The sequence below is a fragment of the Bidens hawaiensis genome, unplaced genomic scaffold (genome assembly GCF_021521415.1).
Source record: "Bidens hawaiensis isolate Kalapana, Puna unplaced genomic scaffold, B.hawaiensis_p1.1 tig00037490_1, whole genome shotgun sequence".
Classification (NCBI taxonomy): Eukaryota; Viridiplantae; Streptophyta; class Magnoliopsida; order Asterales; family Asteraceae; genus Bidens; species Bidens hawaiensis.
This window is the reverse complement of record NW_027505480.1, coordinates 54066-70208: the sequence shown is the minus strand read 5'-3', so window position 1 is coordinate 70208 and position 16143 is coordinate 54066. Positions and strand designations below refer to the sequence as shown.

The 16143-nt window shown below is 33.7% G+C and overlaps 1 protein-coding gene across 1 annotated transcript; it reads left to right on the top strand.

Moving 5' to 3' along the window:
• The first annotated feature begins 246 nt into the window (after positions 1-246).
• Positions 247-4168, top strand: LOC143613443 (putative transcription factor bHLH041). The gene is made up of 8 exons (XM_077087145.1): positions 247-465; positions 620-748; positions 859-964; positions 1058-1072; positions 1578-1643; positions 1735-2319; positions 2698-3087; positions 4100-4168. The coding sequence occupies exons 1-8, from the start codon at positions 269-271 to the stop codon at positions 4166-4168; spliced, it is 1557 nt and encodes a 518-aa protein (XP_076943260.1). The 5' UTR covers positions 247-268.
• The last annotated feature ends 11975 nt before the right edge of the window (positions 4169-16143 follow it).

The following is a 16143-nucleotide window of genomic DNA, read 5'->3' as shown; positions in this document are numbered from 1 at the left end:
TACAAAGAAAAATATAACCACTTAATTATGTCATTCATCTTCCACAAACACATTTTCTCTACCATAACTCTCTCTCTCTCTCTCTCTCTCTCTCTATCTCTCTTCATATTTATATATATATCCCTCAAGTGTGCGTACGGATTTTTTTAAGTCTATAGATGATTAATTATTAATGTGTTCACACAGTGGACCAACCATGGAAGAAGAAATCCTCAAGGAAACTCGCCATGATGAATTCCCATCTATGACAGATTCATCACTTACATATATGTATATATATGTACACATATGTGTATATATACAAACTTGCACACCAATACCTGTGTTTATGTTATATACTTCTCAGAAAATGGAATCCATTTTTAATCTTGATGAAACCGAAAGATCTAGTATACTTCGAAAAATCATCGAGTCGTGCGGATTCGATTACATTTGCCTTTGGTATCACTTTCCTCATCATTCCAAGTACATCTCTTATTCTATAGTTTGATATCTTTATATATGCATACATATACATATATTGAAACACACACTGCATTCTATTTCGATGTAAAAGAATATATATATATATTTTAACGAAATGTTAACAAGTGACAGTATATACATTAAAAATTCACAGTTGCTTGATCTTCATTGATGGAATTTACAAAGAAGAAAACAATCAAGAAAGCTCATCAAGTGGGAGTCTTGCCATGAGGTCTTTTCTTGAGTACCAGAAGTCAATGTTCTTGATTGATAATTACAGTGGGTATAGAACAACATATATGCAATCTTGTTTTTTATAAATAGTGTTATTTGAACTTAGTTATATGTTTTCAATATGGAGTTTTAATTTGTTAAATTACATTATCGATATAGACGAGTTCCAGGGTTTGCATCCATGCACAACCTTTCATATGTGAAGCATACTGGATTGGAGCTTTTAGAATTGGCATCAAGTCCAGCACAACTACAGTTTTATCAAGTAAGTATAAATCTAAAAGATATAAAACTTTTGTTAATACTTGTGGAAGGATAATAATTCTTGACACTAAACCTTGTTTTTAATTACTTGCAGGAAGCAAGGATTAAGGTATGCAAAATGTGGATAGTAAACTCAGCATTTAACATTTTCTACCACATGCATGCAAATGCTATCATTCATTCTTCCATTAAGATTTCGAGAATGTTTTGATGAGTAGATAGTTTAGGATTTAGCTAAGTATCTCTAGACGGTTTTTTTATTAAAGTTCGTGTGCTTCTACATAGTTTGCTACCCTTGCAAGCGAACTTGACAAGTTCGTTAGGGTGGCAGACGAACTCCATAAAGTTTGGTGGAAAAACTCTATGGTGTTTGCTTGCAACCAAGTGAACTTGTCGAGTTTGGAACTTGTGTTAGTTTACTTATAGGGGCTGGTGCGCGGACTACCTATATGTACAATTTAAATAAATCGTCTAAAAGTACTTAGCTGAATCCCGGATCAACCAAAAGATTATACTTGCAAACCATAAATGAAATGAGCTAAACTTAACTTATCGCTTGCTTTAATTCGTTAAATTCATCCCGTAAATAACGATGATAAACACTTCCATGACAGACTGCAATTTTTATGGGGTGCAAGAATGGAGAGATTGAACTTGGCATTTCCAATAGCTCATCCAAAGTAAGAAATCTAATACCTTATTCCTTATTATTTATATCCTTAGTTGTTCTTGTTCATCTTCCTTAAACTCTTGAAATTTCATTGGTTGTAGGTTATTAACGAAGTCGAGTTAAAGAAGTTGTTTCCTAGTGATTTCCCACAAGTGCTTCCGCAACCACTTGATCAAACTCAAGCTTCATCTTCTCCACCGCCGTTTTTAAGATCATTATCAATGGGAAACAACGTTAATCATCCTCCGCCTTTTGTCTTCAACATGCTTCAAACACCTTCATGTTCAACACTGAGACCACAAAATCCTCTTCAATTGATACCTTCAAGAGAACAAGTAGATGCTGAAATAACAAGAGCAATTCTAGCAGCCATTTCTTCGCCTCTTCCTCTTCCTCCTCCTTCCACGAGCCAGCTTCAAGCTCCACGAGCTGCTGGAGCATTTAAGAAATATCAAACATACTTAGGACCGGTTAAGCGAGTTCAAAATCAGCAAAATCTCAATAGAAGATCACTTTTATTCCTTAGAAATCGAAGTGAGGCTCGAGCCAAACAAGGATATCTATTGGTCTATACAACCAGACCGGCAAACAGTCAACTTCACCACATGATATCGGAGCGAAAAAGACGACAAAAACTTAATGAAAGCTTTCAGGATTTAAGATCACTACTTCCTCCGGGGTCCAAGGTACATCATTCGTTTAATCATTTTTTAAATCTGATCTTTATTTCATAAATATTAGTTTTTAATAGATTGAGTTTTGTAATTCAAAAGGAATAACAGTGTAGCTTGTTGCCTGTTTGCCTTATGTTTCGATGTAATCATTACTTTTCAGTTTTATTAAATTTTATATTCATATTTCATAAAGAGACCCAAATTTAGTTCTAGATGAAGAATACAATCATTACCCTTTCTAGTAAATAAAAGTGTAAACTTCATTAAAAGAAGACAATATTACTGATGATCTAGTTATATAAGGATGAACTCTTAAGACATAAGAATTTCATACTTAACCTTTTAGTAATTAAATATTTTTAAATTATGTTTTCATGATTCTGATTTTAGAAGGATAAGACATCGGTGTTATCAAACATAAAGGAGTACATAGCCTCTTTAAAGTCTCAAGTTGATGAGCTTAGCAAAAGAAACAAGATTTTGGAAGCTGATTATACAAGAAAAGAAACACTAGACCAAGATTCTGATAATGGCTTTTCTGATGAGAGATCAAAGATCATAATCACAGAAGTGGATGGAATAACTTCGGATTCGGATCTTCGAAGTGTTGACTTGGAAGTGAATGTAAGAGGGAATTTGATACTTAGTGATTTGGTGGTTCGGATTTTGGAGTTCATAAATCAAGTCGAGAATGTAACTATAACGTCAGTAGATGCCGGGACACGAATGTTGGAGACAGAAGCTACCACGAATCGAGTTGTTTTGAGATTTAGAATTCAGGTATACATCACTACTAGAAAACTTAACATTTACGAATCACGGCCGTCTTTTTAGTTGCAAATAATCTTTTTCTACTTATGTACAACGAAAAAAGACGGTCGCAAGTGTTCTTTTTTATGTACAATCTAGTACTTACATACATATTAAGCTTGTAAGTCATACAACAGTTATATTTTTGTGTTTACAAAAACCGTATTGAAGAATGACAAACATATATAATACAATTATATGTTTTTGACAATTTATGATATATTGAGCATTCAACACATATGATTTTAACTTTATTAAATACTATCTAAGAAGCTTCTTGTGACAACACCATATATATATATATATATATATATATATATTATAGAATAAATAATTACAACTGATACGAAGTTTCTACTTATAGTTATCAGATTGAAAACACGATTAAATAACCGTTAAAACTAAAAGAGTTGTATGATACTAAACTCTCAAGGAAAGTACCAATTAGCTAGAATAAAGATTGGTGGACATGATGTTCACCTTTTGTTGCACATGCATATTATTAAAATTAATTATCTACTACTAGAAATAATAAATTGTAGTTGTAAGTTTCTTGGAGCAATCTTATAGTTCTTTAACCTAACAATTGAAATCTGTTAACCTTTCAACATCATATATGTTTTTTCCATAAAACAATTTTTGAACGGCAAAGGATTTGTAAAAAAAAACAAGATGATGGTTAGAAAACGCTACCCAAACAACAAAAAAACATAATTATATAAAGAGAAGTGTATTTTTTTTATTTGTTGTTAGCTTGTTTATTTTTCATATAAATTTATAAACATTATTATCCTAGCTAATAGCTAGTTCCTATTAATATATACTATTTTTTGTTGCTAGTTTAATGAAATAACTGTTTATATATATATATATATATATATATATATATATATATATATATATATAGTTTCAATAGCATTCTTTATTAATTATGAATTTCTGATAGATGTTCGGTTATTGACAATATTTTATTTTTATGTAGGGAAGTAAATGGAACAAATCAACCTTCCAAGAAGCACTGACTAGGGTTCTTGATGACCTGGCACAATGATGCATAATGATGTTCCTTTTTGTCACTTGTGATTAATATTTTGTGGCTAAAGTTAGATAACCTAAGTACCTCAAGTCCTAACCATTTACGTGTATGCATATCGACTTTTCAATGTTAGCAAGTGGAATTGTAACCAATAAGAATCATTGTACTTTACTTTCTATTTTCCTTAAAATATATATTATTTTTAGAAATTAACATGATCATTTTGTTGCTTCTTGAAAATGGTATAAATAAAGTCGATTTTTTTAAATAAGCTTAATTGAAAAAAAAAATGATGCATGTAATGTATTAAATGATTGCACTTGTGTAATAAATGTAGGTTGTATTGATGTACATATCAATACGAATCTAGACAAACAAATTGACAAAGACCTTGATGATGTGAGACCATTGAATTTTATTGAATGGTGTGTTGTTCTATTAATGACTATTCACCCTTGTTGACTAGTCATCATCTTGAGTCCAAGACAGTGACTTGATTTGTTGGTGTTTTACTGTCTTTGTGGAGGTGACTTGATTAGTTGATATCTTTTTGTCTAATTAATAGATGTTATCATGAATATCTTTTGAATACTAATAACACTTAGTTATGGGGCTTCTTAATATGTTGCAGATGTTTTAGGTGTTTCGTTAGACAAAAAGATATCAAGCTAACTATCTATTTTTGTTGTTTTTCTTTTTTAATTACAGATACAAATGTCTAATACTAAACATTGAGTATAATGACTAATAAGAGATAAATGGAAAGTATAATGATAAAATCAAGACAAAGATTCACAGAAGCACTATATACCAGAAAACTTTAATGATTCATTAAGAATTTTTTTAAGTACAATGATTAAGGTGACAAAGTTTATGTAATTCACACTTTTCATTAACTTTTATTTCACAATTGTCAAAAGTTGCGGTTGCTAGCCTAATGTTTTATCGACATAAAGTCTTTGCTTGGACGGTAAAAAGACTAATAAAGTTTTAATAAGCTTACGAAGGTTTACACTTCAATTCGTTTAGTAGATCAAGAACAAGAACATAATCAAATTGAAAGCAACAAACCTAACTACAATAAGAATACCAACAACCCCCAAATCACCTTAGCAGAGAAAAATTTTAATAACTTCTTTCTTAGTGGCGGGTCTAATAAATTTATCTGTAGATGTAATCGAAATCGAATCGATTTAAAACAATTATATTAAATTTAAAAAATGTTCACTTTAGTTACAAGCATAAATCTTAGTGGGGTTGTTTATTTTGGTCCCCAAAAAATCTACAAGTTGTAAGAAGGTGTCAATAAGGAGGTTGGATCATCGCTTGCTCATGTGGTTATGGTTCCACTAAAAGAAACATGCTGGGAACTAACCTAGACAAATATACTTGAGAAAGATTTTAATCAAAAGTCAAAGGACATATTCTCCTAGGGAAAAGGCGGATGTATATTTAGTGGATGCAATTTCTCCTACTAGAGATGAAGGGTGCCAATTTGTGAGGACACAAATCTAAGCATCTAGCACAAAATTACAAAATTCATAGGCTTAAGTTAAACTCTTAATGAGTTGTTTCTGTTAATTCAGTTTATTCACATATTGATCCATTTAACTCATTTATTTTTGTTGACATATTTAGATATATATTGAACATAACTATTTTTAAATAAATAATTGTTTCTAAACTAATTAATTTTACCCATTTACTTATATTGACACTTAAAGACATCTTTCAGATTTAAAAGTCCTAAAGTAAATTGATATATTGTAAACATAATTATTTACAAAATAATTGTTTTAAAGTACCTTGGCATAATTCTTTTAAAAAGATTTATATTGGCATATTTCAAATTCTAAGTCTAAAGTAAATTGTCAAGTTTTATAAAGAGTTAATGACTATTTTTGTCCTTATTGTTTGCTACTTTTACCACTTCAGTCCAAAGTTTGAAATTTCGTTAATTTGGTCCTCATAGTCTTAAACATTAACTAATTATGTCCCTTCCGTCTAACGACATCCAACTATGTCGTTAGTTCTCGGGTATTTTTGTGTTTCTCCTTTTATTTTGAGTTAATAGTCATTTTCGTCCATGTGGTTTGATACTTTTGTCACTTCGGTACAAAGTTTGAAATTTTGCCAATTTAATGTTTAGTTTAATTTAGTTTTTTTTGTCTTGAACCCCTAAGAGCATAATCAAAGCCCAAAAGGATCGAGCATCAACCAAAACAGGTCTGCATTTACTCTGTTGACAACAATAATCATACCTCTCACGTGTATTTAGTTTTTAGACATTTCCTAAACTCTCCCCATGGTGAAATTCAGTGGTATAATGATCAAAGTAATTCCCTAAAACCTAATTATACAAAAAAAACAAAAAAAAAACGTTTCTTTGATTAATGCATAAAAGTTAGGGTTTAGAGATTAACATATCGTAGCGAACATCTAGGTCGAAATCAACATCAGGAGGTCAATCACTGTTGATTTCGACCTAGATATTCGACCTCCTGGAAATGTGGGATAACCCGACCTCTTGCTGTTGATTTCGACTCGGATGTTCGCTACGATATGTTAATCTCTGAACCCAACTATTATGCATTAATCAAAGAAACAATTTTTAGTTTTTTCTATACAATTCGGTTTCAGGGAATTACCTTGACCACTTTACCATTAAATTCCACCATGGTGGAGAGTTTAGGAAATGTTTAGAAACTAAATACGAGGGGTGTATTATTACTGTTGTCAAGTAAATGCAGCCATATTTGGTCGATGCTCGATGGTTTTGGGCTTGGATTATGCTCTTAAGGGTTATAGAACAAAAAATAATTAACCTAGACATTAAATTGACACATTTTTTGAACTAAAGTGACAAAAGTATCAAAATACATGGACGCAAATGACTATTAACTCAAAATAATAGGAGTAAGACATAAATACCCTTAAATTAACGGCATGGTTGGATGCTGTTAGACGGAGGAGACGTAATTGGCTACTGTTTATAACTATCAGGACTAAATTGACAAATTTCAAACTTTAAACTGAAGTGGCAAAAGTAGCAAACTATAGGGACGAAAATGGCCATTAACTCTTTAATAAATAAAAATAATATGTATATTTAAAAAGTATAAAATTCATACAATTGTAATTGTATGAAACGAAGAGAGTACGGCTAGAGATGTATAAATCGGGTTTTTAAAATACTCGGTTTCGGGTATGAAAGGACCGGGTATTGGAAAATTAGGTATTGACAATACCTAGGTCGAGTTTGGGTCCAAGTATTGTCTCTGAAAACCATACCTTATGCTTTAGGTTCGGGTCAGGTATAGAAACAGGTATTCTAAAACCGGGTTTTTGAATACCCTATTTTCGGGTATTGGAAAAAAAACCCTATTTTCGGGCCTTTTTCCGGGTACGTTCGAGTATAGATTAGATTTTTTAAGGGTTGCACTTGATAGGGTTGGGATATTCAGGTAATTTTCGGGTATATATCGGGTATTTGAAAACCCCAGTTTCGGCTATAAACCCGGTTCCAGGTATAGAACCGGTTTCGGTTTTCGGGTATTACCGGGTATAAATCGGGTTTAGTTACAGATACCGGTTTTTGGTAATGAAATGCATACCCTATTTGTACCCTACTGGTAGGTTCGAATACAGGTTCAGGTATTAAAAACCTGGATATTAAAAAAGCCGGTTTCAAATATTTTTCGGATCTGGTTCCTAATTAGGGTTTTTTTTTCCGCTATAAGTACTACCATATAGAGGTGCACAAATCGGGTTTTTCAAATACCCGGGTTCGGGTTTGGAACCAGGTTCGGGTATGATCGAGTATTGGTAAAAACCGGGTCGGATTCGAGTTTGGGTATTTCCTTTAAAAACCATACCCTATGCATCGGGTTTGGGTCGGGTATAGAACCGGGTATTCTAAAACCAGGTATTTGAATACCGTATTTTCGGGTATTGAAAAATACCCTATTTGTGGGTTTTTCGGGTTTTTTTCCGGGTATTTTTCAGGTATAGATTGGATTTTTTAAAATATTGCACTTTTTAGGGGTATTTTAAGGTATTTTTCGGGTATACATCGGGTATTTGAAATACCGATTTCGGGTATTGGAAAAACCCGGGTCTGAGTATGGACCCGGTCCGGGTTTTCGGGTATTACCGGGTACAAATCGGGTCCGGTTCGGGTTCGGGTTTTAGTACCGAAATGCATACCCTATCCGTACGCTACGGGTAGGGTCGGGTACGAGTCAGGTATTAAAACCCGGGTATTAAAAAACCGGTTCCGGGTTTTTATTTCGGGTCCGGTTCCAGATTCGGGGTTTTTTTACACCTCTACTACCATATAGGAAAAGATTTCACTAAAGTTTCTTTCAAAGATCTGGGCCCTCATGGTCATGGGCCGCCAACGTCATGCAAACATTTCAGAATTCTATAATGCAATGGTCAAAATAAGTAAAAAGAGATTATTCAAAAGTAGGGCTGAACACAAGCCGAATCAAAGCGAGTGAGGGGTTGTTCATTGTTTGGCTTATTTACAGATCGAACTATCAGACCGAGCCAAAATCAGGCGAGCGTTTTTCAAGCATATTTTGAGCTGTATCGAGCGACTCTCGGAGCATTTTTCTCCTTTTAATTTTTTTAATAAATAATGAGTTTGAAGATAGTATAATGTATATTTTTATTAAGTTAGAAGTTTGAAGTTGGATATAATGTATATAAAAACAATTAATAATAAAAAACAATTATTATACAATTATTTATGCACAACTAAATAATTTGGTTTTATAATTATCTTAAATATTGAAATTTATACTTATTAATTATTTAAAGTACTATAAAATATTTCAGCAATCCAGATAACTATAAAAAAAATATATACTTGTGATATATAATTATATATAAAACTATTTAAAAGCATTTGAGCCGAATCGAACCGAGCGGACCTTTGCTTGTTGTATGGACCGTTTACAATTAAGCAAAAACGAACTAGCATTTTCTACAAAAAATTCGTAACAATAAGTAAGTGACGAGCGGTTTTAACTAACTACTTAAAAAAAGTACCAGATTGATTGGGACCATGAATCTAAATGATGAAATTCAAATTAACCCTTTTATTATATTTTCAGAAATCAGTTAAATACAAAAGAATTGAATAAAGAATAATACTATATTCTAAAATATGTCTGCTTAGCACAATGCAATATCACTAGCCCACTGTTGTGGAGCCCAACAACAGTTGCATCAACATTCTAGCCCAATGCTAGGTTAATCAGGTCAAACACGACATGACATGATAAAATAGAAGTTATCAAAAATGTAATCAATATTTTATTATAATATTAATTTATTTATTCATTTAATTATAAAACTATATGGTTTGGTAAACGGGTCATATATGTGTCATGCAAACCTATAACCTATTTAACAAAAATCAACTTAGCCTGTTATTTGTGTCATAACCTGATTAGACAGATTGAACCTATTTAAATAAGTTTTAATTGTTCGATAATGTGTCGACCCAGATATGAGTCAAATCCGTTTACCCCATACACGAACTCAAAAAAAAATGACCAAAACGCCCTTTGTTGTTCAAGTTCCCCGAAGAAGCAACCAAAACGCCCCATGCTTGTAATTCGATATCTAAAAGAAATGACCAAAACGCCCCCATGTAATTTAAGATTTAAAAGAAATGACCAAATCGACCCCATGCAATTCAAGATTCAAATGGTGGAATATCTTCAAGATTACCAAAAGAATTGAGAAGTCTTGGTTAAGTGATGGGGAAGGTGAAGGTTAAAAGTCAACTCCAATGGTCAATGTGGTCAATGAAGTCAAAGTTGACTTTCCAACAGATGGACCAAATGCTACTATAAATGGTCAATGAGTATTTAGTCATGAGATACATGAATCTTTGGTTGTATATCTACTTTTACTCGCCTAAATTCTAAATATTTTCCTTTTGTACCTGAATAATAATGCATACTCGAATCTATATGTGATATGGTGTCGTGTATCATGTTAGTTTAAGTTATTATTGATGTGAAAAAGTCTAAGGCTGAGGGGTGTGGGGGGCGCGAGAGGGGGCGCGAGTGGGGGCGCCAGCCAATAATATTGTGACGTGTGGCAGAGAGAGAAACTTGATAAGATGGGTGTTGGTAGTGGTGCTCGCGCCCCGGGGCCATGGTGTGGAGGGGCGCGAGAGGGGGCGCGAGCGGTTTATTTTTTTATTTTTTTATAAATGTATTAAAAAAACGTATTATTAAAAAAACAAGAAATTATTTAAAAAAACGCACATTAATTAAAAAAACACATTAATATCTAAAAAAAAATTAAAGTACTAAAAAAAACATTATTCTTATTCTTCGGCTTGGTCTTCTTCGATCAACCTCTTCCGGATACGTTCCTTTTGATAAACCGCCAAATCGTCACTGCCACTTGGTCTCATACGACCGGCGTTCCTGTTGAACAGATTAGTAAACAAGCCGACAAATTTTCTGATTTCGGTCCACCGACCCGAAATCATATCGGCGTTCCGCTCTGTACTCCCAACGAGCGAATAGAACGTCTCCCTAACCTTTGTCCAAAAGACCTTGCTCTTTTGGTAGTCCGCTGCAAAATGCATAAATAAATTTGTAAGTCATTTAACTTTTTTATTTAACTTTTTTATTAAAAATCATTTTTAAAAACGTTAAAACAATTACCGCAACGCCGATCCTCAGAAGTGACTATCCAAGCCCGACACAGGGCTTCCTTCTCATCCGATGACCACGGAGTGATTTTCCGTTTCGTCCTTCCGGTCGAAGCCGAACCCGACCCGTCCGTTGCAACTTGTTTTTTCCGGTGGACGCGTCTTCTTTGTCCCGCAGCTTCACCTTCTGGTTCTTGTGTCTCCGGAACTACAAAGTTAGGAGACGGTTGTATGTTGGATGGTTGAAAGCCGGATGGTTGTTGCGACCCCGAATAAAACATCGCTTGGTCCGGTGCCGACCATAAATCGTCGTAACTGTAGTCTGACTCTAGGTTTGGGTACCAATTTCCAGCCATGTGATATTGGTATGTGATATTGGTATGTGATATTGGTGTTGGTTTGGGTTTGATATAGGTTTAATAGAGAGAAAATTGTATGTTTTATTATGTTGGATGGTTTGTATTTGATATAGATATATATAGAGTAAATAAAATTTTTTTTTTTATTAAACAAGGAGCCAACGGCTCATTTTCACCATTCCAACGGCTCTTTTCACCATTCCCAATCCCATTTACGCCCCACAGGTCCCGCTAACCCCCTTGCGCCTGCCTCTTTTTCCGCGCTCGCGCCCCTCTCGCGCCCCTCTCGCGCCTCGGTGGTGTGGTGCTCGCGCCCCGGGGCGCGAGCGGCTGGCCTCTTGCGCCCTTTCTAGCGCTCCACACCCCTCAGCCTAACATGTGAGTAAAAGTATATGACACATTCAAGAAAATAATGAGTATTATGATTTTCTTTATAAATGTTTTTTGGGCGCGAGCGGCTGGCCTCTTGCGCCCTTTCTAGCGCTCCACACCCCTCAGCCTAACATGTGAGTAAAAGTATGACACATTCAAGAAAATAATGAGTATTATGATTTTCTTTATAAATGTTTTTTTTTTGTTAGAATTTAGATATAATGATATGGAAGTAATCAAGGGACTTTTTAATGACAAATATTGCAGTGAAATTTAGTTACTCTGATATGAAGATTTGGTTATGTTCCAGTCAATTTCACAATCATAGGCACAACCTTTATGAATTGTACTTAATACAACTAATCACTGTAGCCTTTATCTTTGGTGTGGGTACAAGTGAAGTGATTGAATCTTTAGGGTTGTTAACTGATTACGAAGACTTATTACTCATGAAAAAATAAAATTAAAAACTTAAACAAACATACAAAGAAAAGTCTCACACCGTCTAGTAGTATAGAGGCTGCTAAAAGAAAACGAAACAAGAAAGTGATTATATGAACAAACTTCATGTGACAATTATGTTTGAACTCGTCAACTCTTTGAAATTTCGGCATGAGTTTAGTGATCTTGACATCCAAGATTCTGACAATCGTGAAAATTTGATGATCTCAATGTCAATAGTCTAGTATCAATTTTTTCTGTTTATTTAAAACCAACTAATCGCACACATGACTAAACATACTTTTAAATCTACGTATAATTATCTAAGTAACGCATTTTGACACACCTTCATACCGGTAGTCAAAATATATATACACATAGTGTGTATTACAAAATATAAAACCTTATATTAATTATTGGACCAAGTTTAAAAACTTATAATTATTAAGCCCAAATAATTTTTTTTATCCATAATTAAGTTTCCAACTATACCTTATTGAGTTATTGGGCCCAACTTAAAAATAGAACCAATAAAAATAAAAAAGAAAAAAGTATGGACGAGTAGGGGTAAAGCCAAGTAGTAAAAAAAAATACTAGGAAAGCTTCCTGAATCATCGATTTTCTATTACAGTATGTCGTTTTAACACTATTATTTGTTACATTTATTGTTATGACGTTAATCACCGTGTAAAATAATTAGTTTAGATAATTCATTACTCGTTAAGGCCTAAGGGTCTTTTTCTTTTGACTCGGCCAAGACATTTAAATACTCAGAACCAGCCTTGCTTGATACAGTTATATAACCCTCTGTGTATGGTGTGTAAGATCCAAGTCTCTTCACATCTTCTCAGTGTGTAGTCTGTGATTTCTCAGGCACTTGAATTTATGTTTATGGACTTAGTCTGCCTTCAAGGTGAAGTGTTATTTGAGGCCCATATCATCATGTGGCTTTAGTACATATCTATTTATTGCTTTAAATAAAAACTAATATTTTCGTAACAAATATGTGATTTGTATATGTGTTTTACATGATTATGAAAAGGTATAAAGGTATTAGTTTTTCATACTTTTTTATGTTTATAATCGTTTTAAAAAATTAAATTTATAAGAGTGGGACAATATATAATAAGGCTCAAGTTATTTAATAAAGGGAAACAAAAATAAGAAAGAAGAGAAGGATTTGTATTAACAAAAAAAAACCCTAAAAAAATAAGAAAAAAATCATAACTTAAATTTAATAAAAAACGAAAAAAGTAAAAACACAAAAATGTATCCACCGTCTTTCTCGTTCTAAAAAAATAAATAAAATAAACACAATGGTGAGTAAAAAAAGTCATTGCGTCTTTTTTGTTTATCATTGTATTTTGTGTTTATTTTCGTTATTGATTATGCTTTTTTCTTGGTATTGTGTCTTTTTTTTTCTTTATATTGTGTTATATTACTCAACACTGTGTAATATTTTGCGATATGTTGTCTCTTTTTAGTTGTAATTGTGTTTATTTTCGTCATTGTGTCTTTAATCTCGGTATTGTTTTTTTCGTAATTTATTGTATTTTTTTTGTATTTTATTATTATTATTATTTTAACGTGAATGATGGCGAAAGCATTTTAATTTTTTAAATTTTGTCGTTTGCTATTTATATTTTGAGTTAATTTTGTATTATTATTATTTTTTTAAAAGATTTTTTTTTGTCACAAATCATTCTCACGCTTCTAATTTTTGTGTTTCTTTTTATCTTAACTTTACCCTGTATAATGAAAATAGTGTGTGTAGTTGTATTATAAAAGAATATATATTTTTATAAGAGGGAGACATGTTGTTCACACAATCTTGTCTTTGATAACTTAATAACGTCTGCATATTTATATCTTTGGTTGAAAAATTTTTTTTGAGACATTATAAACATTGTATACTTGTTATCAAGATTTGGTTTAACGTAGTGTCAACTTGTTTACTTATTTATTAAATAAATTATTTTTTTTGAACGACCAACAAAATGAATTTATTAGATAAAAAACGCTAGCCAGAAGCTAGACCCATCAATACATAAACAAAAACAGAGACCGCCCACAAAAAGAAAAAACACCCACAACTTATCTAGCACAACGACTTGCTACAACCGGAACCGGCGCCAGTCTTCCCAACTACACCCGAGTCTCCGCGATCTATTCTTTACCCAAAGAAAACTTAACACTTTAATTTCCTCCACCAAACTTGTGACATGAACGGGCTTCCATGGTGAACCAAGTCGTTTCTCTTTTTCCACAAACACCAAACCGCCACCAAACATATAGCATGAAACACTCTAGCATTTTCCTTTCAAAATGAGGAATACTTATGCATCTCCAAAAGGTCCCGGAAGCAGAACATAAACATACCGGGCATCTTGCACCATTGAGCGACTAACGTCCACAACGTTTGAGCCATGCCACATGAAACGAACACGTGCTCAACCGTTTCCTCCGCCTCACCACATATTGGACAAAGAGTCGATCTAACTGTTATGTTTCATTTTGCCAATGCATCAAAAGTTGGTAACCGACCAAGAACCGCCCTCCAAGCAACGAAACTAACTTTCTTCGGTATCAAATTATTCCAATCGAAAACGTATTCTGGCATGAGAATAAGAGTTTTTCGCCAACTCAAATCTTAAACTACGTACCGAAAACACTCCGGAAGTTTCCAAGCCCCAAACAACTTTATCATCCCCCGGCACCAACACCAATCTTTGACACAATTGCAAGAGAGACCTGAGCTCCTCCACTTCGACCGACCCGGAAGGATCCCTATTCCAATCCCAACTTCCGCAAATCCATTCTTCCAACATAAACAATCTATCGGCCACCGTACACCCCTTAGATTTTTCTAAGGAAAAAAGGCTCGGGAAACGAGTAGCCAGCGGCACCGGCCCAATCCAAACATCCAGCCAAAACCAAGTATTGGATCCGTTTTAAACATCATGTCTAAACCGACCTTTTAAATCAATACTTGACAACCGGAGAACCGAAGAGATTTTGACAATTTGACTCCACGGGCAAGAAAAAGATATCTTAGCCGGGATCGCCGACCATGATCGAGAAGAGTGGTGAAAAGCCCATATAACTTTCCACCATAAAGCTCCCCTTGTGCTTAAATCTCCACCACCACTTAGAAAGCAAGGATAAATTAACGTCACACAACCACCCAAAACCAAGCCCACCAAATTCAACCGGAGCAGTGACTTTTTCCCAAGCAACCTAGTTAATCTTAGCCTTTTCTTCCGACCCGCCCCAAAAAACACTCTCCTCATCCGATCAAGTTTATTCATTACTCCATCCGGAGCTTTAAACAGTGAAAAATAGTAAGTCGGGTTAAGGACCGACTTAAGCACGACCATGCGATCACCATATGAGAGAGATTTTGCTTGCTTTCCACCTAGACAGGCCAAGACTTCATTTATAATTAGCGGGCCATCTAGAATGCTTCAATTCGCGATGAAGGCTGACTGTTCTTCCGAAACTAAGCCACCAATTACCTTTTTCAGTCTTCCAACCAGTACCTTCGAAATTAACACAGCCCACAAGACTAATAGGATCTTTTTTCTTAGGGATTAACGCGATAAAAGAAGCAAACACCCCCGACTAAACCTAGAACTTTTTTAAAAACATAAAGTTATACCCCAAACAGCCTCTTTTATCTCCGGGGCAATTAACGAACCAGCCTCCACATCACTTAAAGTTGGGCAAAGACAAAATTATTAGCAATAGATGACAACAGTAATGGTCGGTGATCGGAAATACTACGGTTGAATCAAAAAAATTATTATGACATTATATTAATGGTTCGATTGGGTGTATATAATATGCATGCTAAATAATCCATTAGCCAAAGAAACTAGAGTCTATGCTTCTTTGTGATTGGTTCAGTTTCTATAATATTATCGTGTTATAAATATAATTAAGAATACTTTACTAAATGGATTTTAGCATATATAGAATGTTGAATCATCGAACACACTATATATAGTCCCCACGTGTTGTAACTTTCGGTTCTTAATATTGTAAATATGCATACGAAATGAATTTAATCCGCCGTTTCATGCACTACTAGAAAACAAATGCTTTTTTACAAACTGAATTCGTAAGAAATTTATTAG